The following is a 14,761-nucleotide window of genomic DNA, read 5'->3' as shown; positions in this document are numbered from 1 at the left end:
CTCTGGACCCCAGTGGGGTTGTACGCAGCTGGAGATGCTGTTAGATGGTGGCTGATTGTTTGTAGAGCTATTGTTTGATTTAAATACCAACAAACCTGTTTCATTCCTACCCTCAGTGTGCAGAACTGCCAGCAAGCCAGTGAATACTAACTAACCTGAGGTACACAGGGTGGATGGTTTATGTACAAGGGAGATACACATTGAGGGACCACTTAAATCCTGAAGATTTTAGTCTTCCTGCTTCTTCTGCAGCCAAAACAGCTGCACATTCCACCAGAGAGAAGTTTATTATAAAGTCACACTAAGGTTAAAGCAAACTCTTTCATTTTTTCAATATAGCACGTGTTTAATATTAATACTAATAGTGAAACCTGCTGTTTTCCCAACAGAGCCAATGCTCATTCTGCAGTGTAAAAGAAATTCCTCTTGTTCATCTTCTAATCATATTCCTTCTTGAACTTTCATGTTCTGGTGCTCACCAGATTCCCCTCAAGACTGCTTGAGATAATAAGATATCCCTTCTGATATCCCTGCTTGAGGTAGTAAGGTATCCCTCCTGACCTGCCCTGAGCAAGTCTCCCCACGTCCCATTCTGAGCCCCATCAATGGATCCCCTGCATATTGCCCTGCTTACAGGTTTCTGGTTCTTCTCTCCACAGATTTCTCTATTCTGCTTCTATGCATATTATTACATGACCATTATCCCTTCCCAATGCTAGTAGTAAGCTTTTGCTACACTACTAGTAAGCACAGTCTCATTTGTTTCTCTAACCAGCAAAGGTTTGTGCATTTTTCTCCTGTTCCCACATGTGAAAGAAGAGCCTGGTTGAACTAGATCCATGCTTCCCAGGTCAACCCATCTTTGCAACATGACTGAGTGATGGCCATGGCAAAACGGTGACAGGTAGAGATGGTCACTACTGACTGTTAGTATTTATTTTGTTTATTTGGCCTCTATCAGTAGTGAAAGAACATACAGCATTTTCCCTGTACTGAAGAGGACAGAAATGTGGCATGAGCATAGAAGGGCCATGTACAATGATGCCCTTCTTGAGTTGGGATATACTTTATGAGAAGATTTGATAGGCAAATAATTGAGGACCCAGGAAGCTGAGAGCAAGACAGCATGGAAGGTAGCTGGAGAAGAAACTGGTCAAGCTGGAGGCGAGCCTGTGTGAAAGGTGCTGCAGGGCTGCTTGTGTCCTCCTCCTTCAGTCACATCTTGCTTCTGGGCAAAGCATCAGCGCCTTCCATGGGAGCTGTGGGACAAGTGAGGATATGTTATCTTGCACGATAAGGTCATGGTGCTTATTCTAGACTTCTGTGGCAGCTGGCAGTGTTTTGTGAGAGAAAACTTGAAGGAGAACAAACTCCTATCTTTCTTGAGCTCGACTCCCTGTTTGTGTCACCAGCTTCCCACTCTGTCAGAATGACTGACAGGAAGGGCTTAAAAGGGAAGGAATGAAGAGCGTCAAATCCCAACATAGCTGGGGATGGCTCTGTGCAGAAGTTACACTCAGCCTGCAGATTCTTGTGGCTTGTTCTCTTCTCAGGTTTCTTCTGAAAAGTAAAACAAGCCCGACCCTTTTTCCTGTGTATTTTGGTGGTAGCTCTTTGGGCTTGGTTATTACTTGGGGCTAATTTTGCTGTCATCTTTGGGTTAGGGTGAGGCTAAATGGCTGGACAGAATGTCCGTGGGGATAGAGGTGGTCTTTCAGTGACCCCATGACGGAAAGGATTCTTCACAGTAGCAATTTAAGGTCAAGTTCAGATGTGCTTTTCCCTGTGGAATATGTTACTTTCAAAGTGTGTGGTGGTAAATACATACTTAGGAACTGTAAATTTCTTGGAAGCTTAGCAAGTGGATTCCTGTGATGGTCACTGCATGAGTCCATATGGCTGTGGCCTCACTGCGTGCATAAAATGAGGCAAAAAAGGGAAGACTTGCTCTATCTCTTCACTTTCCAGATGACGTTTGGTGCAGCTTTCTCTTGTACAGGGTTTTACATCCGAACCAGCTGCCAGACACTCAACAGAGTTAAATTATTAATAGCTGAAAGAAATTAAGAAGCAAAAATAAGGGAGAAAAGAGATGTTTTCTGCTGAGATTTGACATGAGAGGAAGAGTCATTGAAGCACAGTGTGGTGGTGGGGTGAGCCAAAGTGATGCTTGTGATAGTGAGTTGCTGTGATCTACAAGTCTATTTGCACTCCTAAAGAACTGTTTAAAAGCAGTCTCTGAAGAGACAGGTTGTTTTTAACCAGCTATGGGAATACCAGAGTTTCTTTTCCTTTGTAAAGGAGGTTTTGGAGGGTGGAGAACTCTTTTCCATCTAGAAAGACCCCTCTTAAAGTAAGGCCTTCCATGAACAATAGAGAGATGCTAGGAAAGAGCAATTTGACTTATGTACAGGAGCAGCTCTTTATATGCTTTCAGAGGTTTGGGTGGGAAAAACCCTAGAGGAATATTTGACTCTTAGTGCATTGTCTTAGCAAGCTAGCAAGCAGAATGGTAGGAACAGATGAGTCCAGTGGCAGGGCTCTGGATGGAGTCAGGATGTTTGACAATAAACAAGTCACTTTGGTTCCTGCTACCTCAGTTTCCTCAGACATAAAGCAAAAACTAAAGAACATGAACCATCCATCCCTCAGCTGGGCAGCTGGAAGTCTCTGGGATGGAAAGCAATGTGGAAGTGAGAAGTGCAGCACTGGTGGCAGTACCTACAGTAGGAGCACTGTACTGTGCAGAAGCGTGAGGATGCTCCAGGCAGGTGCAGGTGGACAGGAGTGTGTCCTGTTTTCCAAGCAGGCACCAGCAGAAATGCCCTCTTTTTCCCTAAATCCCCTTCATCTGGCTACAGTAACCCCGGCCAAGCTATCTTTTGAACCAGTGTGACAAAACACTTCATTCACTGGCACATAAATGTACACATGCACGTGCTTCCTCTGTATTGGAGATGTTCCTCTCTGAACAGCTAGAAGAAATCACAGCTGAACAGCTCATTGCTGTTAATGGCTGTGGCAGATCTGTGTTGTCAGAAATGTATGTGGAGATCTAGTTTTATGATTAGGTTCTTTCCTTCCTTCTAAATAGCTCTGGCCATAGGACTCCAATGTGCAGAGACCTCATCAGTGCTGTCACCAGCTTCAGCAAGAGGAGGGCTGTGGGCAAAAGTCAGTCTTACGACTTTTATTTTCCCTTGTCAGTGATTTTTTAGAAGAAAGATGCTTTTCTCATTGATTTTTTATTATTAGGGTTTTTTTATTATGGGTTTTCTTACATTTTTTCTGAGCTTCAGATGCTCAGGACAAACAACTTAAAAGCAACAAACTGGAATCAGTTATCTTCCTGGCAAACTTACCCTTTCAGCACTAGGCTTTGCTTCAGGCCAAGTGTCGTAAAGAAATCACACACAAACTCTGAGCAATTTCCTCAGGGGTTGCTGCTGTCAAAATAAAGGTTTCACTTTGTATTGAAATGACTCTTTTGTTTTAGACCCCGCCAAAGGCAGTCAGCTGGGATTATTACCAACAATGATATCAGTTTCAAAGTCCACGCTTCAGAAACAGACAAGCATCAGAAGAATGTGCTGCTGTCTCAGCAGGGAAGCGTGCTGCGTGGCAAAAGTATGCCGAGAAAGGGAAGGAAAGGAGAACACTGAGGACATATTTCAGTCTCACATTTCATATTTCTCTCAGTGCGCCAAATTCCCAAAGGAAAATGCTGTTTTCTGGTATTTTAATGTAGAAAAGAAAAAAAAACCCCAAGAGTTAATATTTGTCCCGTAAACGTGATTCGGGCATTTAGCAGCATTTCTAATTAAAAGGTAGTGAGATTGAGCTACCTGCATCACGTCTTTGTGACAAAGTATTGATTTAATCCTTACATTTGGCCTTAGTTTGTATTTGTAAAAGAGAAGTCAATATGAAGTGGTATTTGGCAGTCTTAAAGTCACCACAGCCTCCTTATTTTTTCCCCTTACATTCTGTGATACAAAGGAAACAAACAGTTTTGTGCTTGTGCTTTTGTGCCCACCCATACATCTCATACATATGCATGTGTATGTGCGATATTTCACATTGCATATCAAGAACCTGAAGCCAACTTGTAGCTGTATGTGTCACTGCATCTGCAGTGCTGGATGAACAATGGGAAAATGAGTAAAAAAAGGTCTTTTTCAGGCAGCTTAATTCCTGACCCTGCAAATGTGCAGCACTAAAGCAATGCTGTATCCAGCTGAATTCAACCCCCTTTGCAGTGGTAGGGAGGTTTTGCCTCTATGGATCACAAATCACAAGGTATTTTGGAGAGGAGACCACACAAGTCAAGACCTACTGGGAACCTGAAAAGGGGATTCCTTGCTATTTTCCTCCTGAAGTGATGGAAAGGCAACCAGATGGAATCAGGGTGTACAGCTTAACAAAGTTCATATATTTACTAGTCCTCCAGAGAGTGACCCTAAGTAAATGTAATCTCAAGGTGTCTAACTTCCCTGAGCCAAAGTGTTTGTTCAGTTTTCCTATTTTACTGTAAAAGTAAACAGGAGTAAATGAAATTCCATTCATTTATATTGCTGACCTTAGGAAAAAACACTTGAATTATCTAAACACTGGAAGTATAAAGAGGATTTTTTTTTTGCTTCATGTGTGTGGGTTGGTTTAGATAATCTAAAGCATTGTCAGGGAAATGGTCTTTTTTTCCCCCTGATTTGTAAGTTGACCTGACCATTCATTTTATGCTTTTTACTTCCTTTTCATTCCCAGAAAGTTCCATATTAAGGCTTCATTCTGCTCTCTCACACAGGGACATAAATTCAGAGCAGTTCCCCTGTTGTTAGTGGGAAGTTAACTGATTTAAAATGAAACATGAGGGGAAAACCATGCTTTGATTGCAGACCTCGTGAAGCAGAGTACATTAAACTACTATTTGGGGTTGGATTTGATGACCTTTCTGGAGTCTGTTTTAGTCCTGTTTCAACTTATGAAACACTTTCAAATAGCACTGAAAAATCAAAGAAACAACCAAGCCTTAAGTGTAAACATTATCTTATGGGTATACTTATAATTCAATACCTGATTTCTAGTGAGCAGCAGTTGAGCAGTTTTATTCAGCGGGTACTATTCACTCTGGATATAGTTATCATTCAGCCAGCGTTTTTTCCCATGTTTCTCCTCTGAGGTTTGCAAAAAAGAAGACCAAAACTAAAACAACTTTGGAAAGAAACTTTGAAGAAGACTTTGGGAAGTGCTTGAGAAATGTGTTCATAGAACAATAGAATGGTATAGGTAGGAAGGGACCTTAAGGTTCATCCAATTCCAACCCCCTGCCATGGGAAGGGACACCTTCCACTAGATCAGATTGCTCCAAGCCCCATCAAACCTTTACATTTCCTCCTGTCTGTGCATTGTAGCTGACCAGAGAGTTTTTCACCAAGGAGCTGAAGAAGCATTACCTGAGGAACAACGACACGGATGTCTTCTCTTCCACCTGGAACTCTGTTATGATCACAGTAAGTCAGGCCATGCCAGTCCAATGCTGCCCATGGCCAGTGGCCACCAACACAGTGCTTAGCCCACACCCTCAGCTTGTCTTGCTTCAACAGTCCTATTGCACCAAGCATAGCACCAGGGTTTGGGGCAGTAGTGGAAGCTGGGTTGGCAGCCAGTCTTTCTCAAAACAAGGGACCATCCATCAGTCCTGAGGGAGATAGAATCATAGAATAGTTAGGGTTGGAGATGTTCCCAATGACTTTGTCAGCCTCTGTGATTTGCCAAAGCCTGAGGCATTTGACCTGAATGGGTACCCCCAGCTTCCCAACAGTGGGCACAAAAAGCCATGGAGCTCTGCAACTGAATATCGCTGCATTTACCCTGGAGCTTTCACCTTGCAGGCTATTTCAGAAGTATCGTCAGCCAAAAACTGGTGCTAGCTAATGGGGTTTTTCGTTAGCTCTTGTGTAATGAGTTGGTAGGTGGCAGATCAGGCAGGAGTGTGTGTAATGGTGTGTTTTCAGTATAGAAATATTAGCCATCAAAATTGACTTTGCTATTACAATCCTAATCAAGCAGGTTACAGATTGACTGTCATTGGAATTAGAGTTGTTGTTATCTACTATGAGAAGCTGTCTCTGTGTGTTTACACATGTGAACTCAGTGCTCAGTACAGCCCACGGTGCGTCTCTTGAGGAGTGAAGAGCAGGACGTCAGACTCTGCAGATGAAAAGTCAATTTTAATCTTAAAAGAAAAAGATGAGTGCTGCCCTTCACGCCGATTCAGGACTTTAATAAAGACACTTCCTTTTGCTGACTGAAAGGAGACAGAGCCAGAGTATGCCTTGAATCCTTAAAAAGGACCTGACTTGAATCCTAAAAAAGTACCTTACTTGAATCATCTAGCAGCAACATGCCTGACCATTAGCTGTGGGGAGAAGGGGTGGTGAGGAGCCTGCATTGTACTGCTGGCTCCCTTACAGACTTGCTGGGTGATCTCAAGCAGGTCATTCTGGATGTGCTCCAAAGCCCTGTGCAGCTCGTGGCAATATTCCCAGTGGTACCTTAAGAGTCTATAGTATGACATGGGAACAGTGGGACTTTCTATACAGGCTTTGATGAAACAGAAGCTCTGAGGTCCAAGCACAACCCACTTCTTTGGAAACAATAGTTGTTTTGTCTCTGCTTTGACTAAAGCTTTGATCCCTACAAGAATAGGTCTTTGGTAGATTTCTCCTATCTGCTTTCAGGGCAAAGTGTCAACTCCTTCCTTTCTCCTCCTGTGCCTCTCCCTAGTTTGCCTGCTGTGGAGTGAATGGACCAGAAGATTTCGAAGCTGTCCCTCTTCTTCCATACTCCCCTTTGGAAAGTGTGACACCGGAGGCTTGCTGCCAGCGAGAGCTCCAGAGCCGGGAAGGGATGTTTGTCAACAAGGAAGCCTGCCTCACAGGCATCGAGAGGTTTCAGAACCGACAGGTAAGGGAAGCCCAACACCAGGGAAAGGAGTTTGCAGGAAGAGATATGGCTGCAGTGGTCATGGTGATCATACCCATGGACCTCCAAGCCACATCCAACCCGGCCTTGAGCACTGCCAGGGATGGGGCAGCCACAGCTTCCCTGGGCACCCATCACCCCTTGTCTTACCACTACACTCCCTGATGAAGAGTCCCTCTCCAGCATCCTTGTATCCCCCTCAGACACTGGAAGCTGCTCCGAGTTCTCCACACAGCTTCTTTCCTCCAGCCTGAACAGCCCCAACTTTCTCTGTATTGGAGGTGCTCCAGCCCCTCATTGTCCTCGTGTTTCCTTACAATGTCACTACGACATGAAGTTTAAGAAACTTTGGAACAAGTCCAGAGGAGGCCACAAGGATGATCAGGGACTGGAGCACCTCCTGTATGGAGACAGGCTGAGAAAGTTGGGGCTGTTCAGCCTGGAGAAGAGAAGGCTGCGTGGAGACCTCATAGCAGCCTTCCAGTATCTGAAGAGGGCCTATAGGGATGCTGGGGAGGGACTCTTCATTAGGGACTGTAGTGACAGGACAAGGGGTAAAGGGTTAAAACTTAAACAGGGGAAGTTTAGATTGGATATAAGGAAGAAGTTCTTTACTGTTAGGGTGGTGAGGCACTGGGATCGGTTGCCCAAGGAAGTTGTGAATGCTCCATCCCTGGCAGTGTTCAAGGCCAGGTTGGACAGAGCCTTGGGTGCCATGGTTTAGTGTGAGGTGTCCCTGCCCATGGCAGGGGGTTGGAACTGGATGATCTTAAAGTCCTTTCGAACCCTAACTATTCCATGATTCTATGAAGTTCCTGACTGCGTTCACCTCAGCACTAAGAACTGTGTACAAGCCTCCTGCTCTCTCCAGACGAAGCAGTGGTCCTCTTTCCAGCACATGACAGCAGATTGCGAAAGAGGGTAAAGGGAGTTTGGAAGCAGCGTGTGAGCTGCTCCTTGCCTGGCAGCTGGAAGTGGCTGGCAAAGGCACTCTGGGTGAGAGATCATCGCAGACGGCACCGTACTGCTTCTGCCAGGTCTCATTGCTGTGAATAGATGGGAAGAGAGAGGAGGGAGATGACAAACAGCAGGGAGAGAGAAATGCATTTTGAGGAAGAGGGTGAAAGCAGGTAACAGATTTAGCTGTTGCCCTTTTCCCCAGCCAGCTTGATCTGCCTGTCATCTGCCCTTAGGGTCTTTTCCTCTGTGCTTAGTCTTTGCCCTTTGCAGAGGGAATGACTCTCCTGTGCTGCTCCTCTTTGCCCTCAAGAAGTCACAGTTCCTTGTGGTCAGTGTGGGGTTATGTGTGGATGGATCCATTCCCATCCCGCTGCACAAAACCTTCCCCTCCATGGCACTGTACGTGGGTTTCTGCTTCCTGTGCTGGGTCAGGGGGTGAGAGAGATCCATGCTTGTAGTGCCTGGATCTGACAGCACCTCCTGTACTAATCATAGAACAATTTGGGTTGGAAGGGACCTTCAAAGGGCATCTAGTGCAAACCCCCTGCCATGAGGGCTGTGCTGAGAGAACAAGGTGATGCACTGCTCAGGTGTGTCTCACCACGTTTTGTCCTTCTTAGGGCTGCTACACTGTGATCCTGAACTCCTTTGAGACCTATGTGTACCTCGCAGGAGCCCTTGCCATCGGAGTGTTGGCTATTGAGGTACTTACCTTTGTGCGACTGGAAGAAAATCAGTGCTGGTTCCTGTCCAGCAGTGAGGTTCCCCCATTGCCAGGGAAAGCTGCTCCATGCCAATCATGAGCAAGTTGTCAGCTTGTGGGTTTTAATTGCCTGGAAAGAGCTGGGTGCTTGCTCCTTTGCCATGAAAGGGTGGGAAATAATGAGTGCCACAACCCTGCCATGCTGGCCATGGGGGCTATGGGGATGCACCACTAGCCCCATGGCCCCCTGTAGTCATTGCTGTCATTGCAACTAGCAAGCTGACTGCTCTGTCACTTGGTTAATGTGTTCAAAATCTGCCTTTGCTTTAAAAACTTCCATTCAGGGCCTGAAACTGTATTGGTTCCAGAGCATCTCCATTATCCTCAGTTAATACCTGCTCTTTGGTGATGTTTCTGAGGAGCAGGCTTCTACCAGACATGATATTATCACAGAAATGATGTCCCTGCAGCATCACTGGGACAAGGCTGGGTGCTTTCCCTGGTCCTGTGTCTTGTGTAAAGGAAAGTGATTTGGGCAGAGAGCCCCAGCAGCCCCCAGAAAGCTGAGCTCTGCCTGTTCTGGGCTGTGGCAATGATGTGCAGAGCAGGGACAAAGGATCCTGCTTCCCTGTGACACCAGGGCAGTTTGGGAATGAAGCCAAGCTGCTGCTGTCGCCACAGACAGTTGGGGCAGGGGAATAAAGGGAGGGATCACCTTTAAGATATAAACAGAAAACGTTTTGCCACAGCCTCCATGGGTTGTAAGAAGGGTCCCTCTTGCTGCAGCACTGACTGACGGATGGGAAGGAATGACAGGAGTGGTCCCATGGCCATGGGGGACGTTTCCAATCTTCTGGAAGATACAGCTCTCTGTAGCTGATTCTCTGTTTTTCTTTCCCCGCCTTTCCCAGCTCTTCGCCATGGTCTTCGCTATGTGTCTCTTTCGAGGGATCCAGTAAGAAGTGGCCCATGGACCGCCACATTCCCCACATGCTCAGACGAAAGAAGGAAAACGAGAAGAAACAAAACCTGAAACCACCCAAAAAAAAAAAAAACCTTTATTTTTTTTAACAAAATGGGGTTGGGAAAAAAAAAAACACAAAAAGAAGAAAAAAAAAAGAAAAAAGAGGGTTGTAATATATGAATGACCAAAAGGATTGTACTTCAGGGGCTGGAACTTTGAGGTGATGTGCACTACACTGTACACCGGACCCTTGCCCAGAGCCACCCACAGGAGCCCAGCACAGCCACCGATTGCACTAGAGACTGATGGAGCTGATGGGGAAGAGCAAGAGGACAAACAACGGCTGCTTTATCCCCTCAGCAATCTCTACATTCATGACTTTATCATGCTTTAGACAGCAAAGGACTGAAGAACACAGGGGCTGGATAAGGCAGCGGGTTGGCCAAAGTTTGTGACTGTCCAGGTGGGTTTGAGACGAGCGGTGGCGGCTCAATTAAGGAGTAGGTAGTCATCGTTGGTGTGGTTCTGGCTTTAATTCCCAGCCACAGAAAGAAAACACATGTTCTTCAGTGAAAGCTTTGCCTCTGAAACTTGTTGGAGAAGCCAACAAGGAGGTTGGCTTCTCTCTGGAGCCCCAAGCAGGGGCAGCGTGGTCTCGGTGATGGGACTCAACTAAGGAAGGCCAATGGTCAAGAGTTTGGTGCCTACCTTTCTGGTTTTGCTAAGATTTATAGCTCCTTGTTGTGAAAGAGAAAGAGACCAACCATTTCCCTGCTGTGTTCCCATCTCCTGGGAAAAAGACTGGCTCTGGTCAAGAATCATTGATACTGCTGCCTTCCTGAGAAGGGGAGGAAATAGAGTTTAAATCTTGTCAGCCTTTGCCTTTCCCTTCATACTCGCAAAAAACAGTTTGTGGTGCTCAGCATAAATATTTGCAGTGGTTCATACATGCTCTCCAGCCCTATGGGGAGGGCCAGGCATGGTGCTGGATGGGGGAGGCTGATGTCTGCCAGCCATTCCCATGCTATGTGCATCATTTCTGCTCAGAGCATTTCCCCTGGGAGTCTCCCATGGGCTCACAATGCAAACATCAAGTCAGAATTGGTTTAGTCTGCCTGTTAGTTGCGTTTCCTCCTTGAGATAGTTTGACATTTAACTAACATGTCATCTGCTTAACCATTTGGAAGTGAACTTGGGGAGGATGCCTGCGACTGCGCCTTGGTCAGAGGTGACGATGGAAGCGCTGAGGATCCAGGTAGGCTCTGAGAGCACCCAGCATGCAGCTGAACTGCTCCAGCTGCTGCTCCAGTGGTCATGGTTATCAGGTCACTGGTTTCTCTCCTCTGGAAGCATCAACCCCTGTTGCCTTAATTGTTCATCTGGTCTCTCCCTGACCCAAAACTCATTTTCCACATGGGAAGACAGAAGGGCTGTGGTTTCTTGTTTAGCTTAGGTGTTTTTACACATTTTATAGGCTCAGATTATGCAGCCCTTTTATAGAGGCTTAAACCAGCCCGTCTGAAAGCTGTAACCACTTGCAAGGAAGGAGAGGGGGCAGAAGGCAGCAGCAAGGAGACGAGCAGTAACCTCATGCCCTGGCTTTGCAGCAGCAGGTACACTGGCCGGTCCCATACACTATTGGAGCTGTGTCCCTTGAGCTCTCCCAGTGGCACTGCACAGGCTACACAGGAGGAAAGGAAGGAAGGAAGGAAGCAGCAGAAAGCCTGGTCCATAGTAGACAAAGATTCTGTAATAGATTATGTATTAGGAAAAAGCTTTTTACTGTGATGGTGGTGAGACATAGAGAAGCTGAGGGTGCCCATCCCTGGCAGTGTTCAAGGCCAGGTTGGACAGGTCTAGTGGAAGATGTCCCTGCCCATGGAACTGGATGAGCTTTAAGGTCCTTTCCAACCCAAACCATTCTGTGATCCTGGATAAAATATCCAGTTTGGGGAACTGGGATGCTAAGGAACAGGAAGGAGCTATTAGAGCTTTTCCAAACTTCATTTGAGAACAATTTGCTCATCAGAAGGAGAGGCCTGGGGCAGGTAAAGCTGCAGCCTCCCCCCATGCTTCAGTCAGCACATTCGAGCAATGAAATAGGTTTCCAGGGCTGCTGAGCAGCCTCAGATGTTGCATTAAACCTCATGGAAAGCATTTCCGCACTCTTTCCCTCTGGGCCTTCTTTTAATGAGGCATTTTAGCATTAAATTCTCTTGTTTAATGAAGGAAAACAGTTTTGCTAGCCAAAACCCAGGAGTATTTGTGCCGGACAGCAGGTGCTGTGCTTAAGATAAGGAAAATCTGTTGCATCTACTAGTATTGCAGGGAATGGGCTGAGCAGAAGGCGAGCTTATCTGTTCTGCTTCTGCCTCAGGAGCTGTTGTTAGGGACTGTTCTGGCAGAGCAATTCCCAGGGGAGGAACAAAAGCATCAGCAGAGATGGTGATTTGGCTGGAGGTGAGTGAGAGAAGCAGAACTTTCTCCTCCCAGTCTCAGGGGTATTTTCCTCCCCCTTTCCCCTCAGTTTATTATGCCAAGGCCTGGCTTGTCTCATTGCAGAGCCTGGAAGGCAAATACCCTCGTTTGTGCATGGTGGGAAGTGAAGGGGGAAAAGGAAAAGAAAAAGGAAAAGGAAAAAATAAGAAGAAAAAAGTCTTTTAGAGCCTTTTTCTGCTACCAGTGGAGTGGGGAAAAAAACATGTCAGTGATGCAGAAACAACTGTCAGTGATGGGGAAAGCCAGAGCAAAAAGTGCTAAATACACACACTTGTGGTACTGTCCCTGCTGGCTTGTTTCAGTTTGGCCTTCCAAATTCTGCACTCATTGCTTTGTCTGGTTTTAGCCTCCTTGCTTTCCCTCTCTCCCTAATGGCAGCCTCTGTACCTTCAGAAGGCTGTTATTCATAGAATCATAGAACAGTTTGGGTCGGAAAGGACCATAAAGATCATTATTCATCTGTTATCCTGGCCTTGGCACCGCTGTTTCCCCTCCCTTACCTTGCCTTATCCCCCTCCCATTGCTCTTTTCTGGGTGAAGACTTAAATCCTCCCTGGAGCTGGTAGCGTGCCATTGGGAACACAGCTCGGAACCCCATCATAGGCCAGGCAGCACATATTAAACAAGAACTGGAGATAGCTGTGAAGATAACAGGCAAGCCTATGGAAGTCAGTAACAGGCAGAAGGAATTTCCCCCCTAGAAGACCTTAATGAACAAGCAAGCCCAGAAAGCACACTCCTGCTGTACGGAAAAGCATGTGGATGTGATGGTTTCGTCCCCTGTTGATGTGTCTGCTCCCTCTGTTGTACCGTAGTTTTGTGAACAGGAGGCAGGAGGAGCAACTGTATTGTTATGTTTAACAGCTCTGGTGAGTATTTGGGGGCCAGGAGCTGCTGTGCTGCCACCTCCTTTGCTGTAGCACTGTGCCTGCAGCCCAAGCACCTTGGATGGAAGTAGTAGAGAGCAGCCTGTGCCTGCAAACCCATAGCCCCTCCTGGTGCCCCTGTTATTTAATGCTCAAATGACTGTCACGAATGCCTGGGAAAAGGGCTGTGTGTGGAATAATGTTTGAAATCTATTTTAAAAAGAAACACAAAAAAAAAAAAAAGCAAACCACCTGTAAATGTTCTTTTTATTAGATAGTGGAGCTAATTTATCCTGTATTCCCTACTGTAATGCTTTTTTATATTGAAAGGATTTGGTTTTGGTAATATAAAGCAGAACACAAGCCTCAAGCACTCTCTGCACGGATTTTGTGTGCGTTTCTTAAGAAAAAAAAGTAAAAAAAAAAAAAAATAAAAGAAAGATATTGTGACAGTGAAGTGAAACGGCTTTAATTTTCACTATTTGCTCGGTGGTAAGTACAGTCACTTTCTTTACCAGAGGAGAAAGAATGAACTCAGGTACAGCAGCTAAAATGAGGTATAAACTGAAGTGTCCCATTCTCCTCCTATGCCCCCCTCCCCACCCCAAGTAAAAACCCCTTGACCAGAAAGGAGGCCAGCTTAGGACAGACAGAACCTCTCCTTTGGCACCAGCTCCAGTTTGCCAGCTCTTAGGTAGGTGTGAATAAGGTGATGGAGGGAGTGATGTGAACGATGAGCTTCCTTCACCCTCAACAGTGAGGGCTCGATGAACACAAGGGTTTGGGTCCATCTCTGGCAGAGAAAAGGGGTCAGCCTTGGTGCTGGCTTGTACCCGCTGGGGAGCACAACTCCCAACCCTGCATGTTATACAAATGCAGGTAATTCCTCACAGGTTCCTCTGGGAGAGGGTTTCAGTCCAAGGCCTTTCTCACAGTTTAACATAAGGAAACTGAGGCCTGTGGAGATGGAGTTGTTTTTCTTCAGCAGATCAGTAGCAGAGCGTGAAGTGATGCCTCAAGCTTTGGATCCCAAATCATATGCTCAACCGCCACCTGCAGCTGCGATGCCTGCACTTCTGTCCTTAAGGATGCAGTTCTATACAAACATTGCAGCATCCTCCTCCCTTTTCCCCCATTCACAACAGGGTGAAGACAACCAGCTCAGTTGGGTTCTGGCAGCACTGTGGATGCTCTGCCTGGGCTCCATCCTCAAGCCACCCTGAGAAACTCTGTCTTTGACCTCATCTGCTACAAACTCACCTCCTTAAGTGGGCCTGGCCATGTTTCTCCTGCTGCACCTTGCTGATGAGATGGGAATAGGCCAGGGACCACAGCCTTTGCTAGGCAGAGGCATCCATTTGCCCCTTCTCACTTAGTTGTAGAAGTAGTATACAACCCCAGTCCCATTCCATGCTTCCTATATGGTCCATTATAGCAAGATGGAGCAAGAAGCATGAAGATAAAAGAACTTCTTCATCTCTCCCCATTCAGGACCAGGTACCAAGTAGCATGAAATCTCCTACGTGGCTGCTCTCTATGTTGGAGCAGAAAACATTGGCAAAACTCAAAGTGGTTTCACTGTGCTAAGATTTGCAGAGGCAGCTGCTAAGCATGGACAGAAGAGTCCCACCTCACCTGATTTAAAGCTCCTTTGGAAAGCTGCTTCCTTCCCACCTGATTTAACCACCAAGAGGTCTTTGGAGAACTGCTGTCACATAGTGCACTAACTCATTTCTCTCACCTGCAGCCATCTACAGACCCAGAGTCATAGCTAAGCTCCTAGAA

General features: G+C 46.2%; 1 protein-coding gene across 2 annotated transcripts in view; it reads left to right on the top strand.

Moving 5' to 3' along the window:
* TSPAN18 (tetraspanin 18) overlaps nt 1-9,970 on the top strand; it is a 123,182-nt gene extending 113,212 nt beyond the window's left edge. For both annotated transcript variants that reach the window (XM_057408734.1, XM_057408733.1), the window contains 4 exons: nt 5,412-5,510; nt 6,787-6,966; nt 8,565-8,648; nt 9,559-9,970. In XM_057408734.1, coding sequence (XP_057264717.1) covers nt 5,412-5,510; nt 6,787-6,966; nt 8,565-8,648; nt 9,559-9,606 — 411 coding nt within the window. In that variant the 3' untranslated portion in view covers nt 9,607-9,970. The remainder of the gene's footprint in view (nt 1-5,411; nt 5,511-6,786; nt 6,967-8,564; nt 8,649-9,558) is intronic.
* The last annotated feature ends 4,791 nt before the right edge of the window (nt 9,971-14,761 follow it).

This window comes from Pezoporus wallicus, unplaced genomic scaffold (assembly GCF_028554395.1).
Source record: "Pezoporus wallicus isolate ANWC-B61680 ecotype Strahan unplaced genomic scaffold, APGP_CSIRO_Pwel_v1 contig_6382, whole genome shotgun sequence".
NCBI lineage: Eukaryota > Metazoa > Chordata > Aves > Psittaciformes > Psittacidae > Pezoporus > Pezoporus wallicus.
This window is presented reverse-complemented; position numbering and strand designations above follow the sequence as displayed.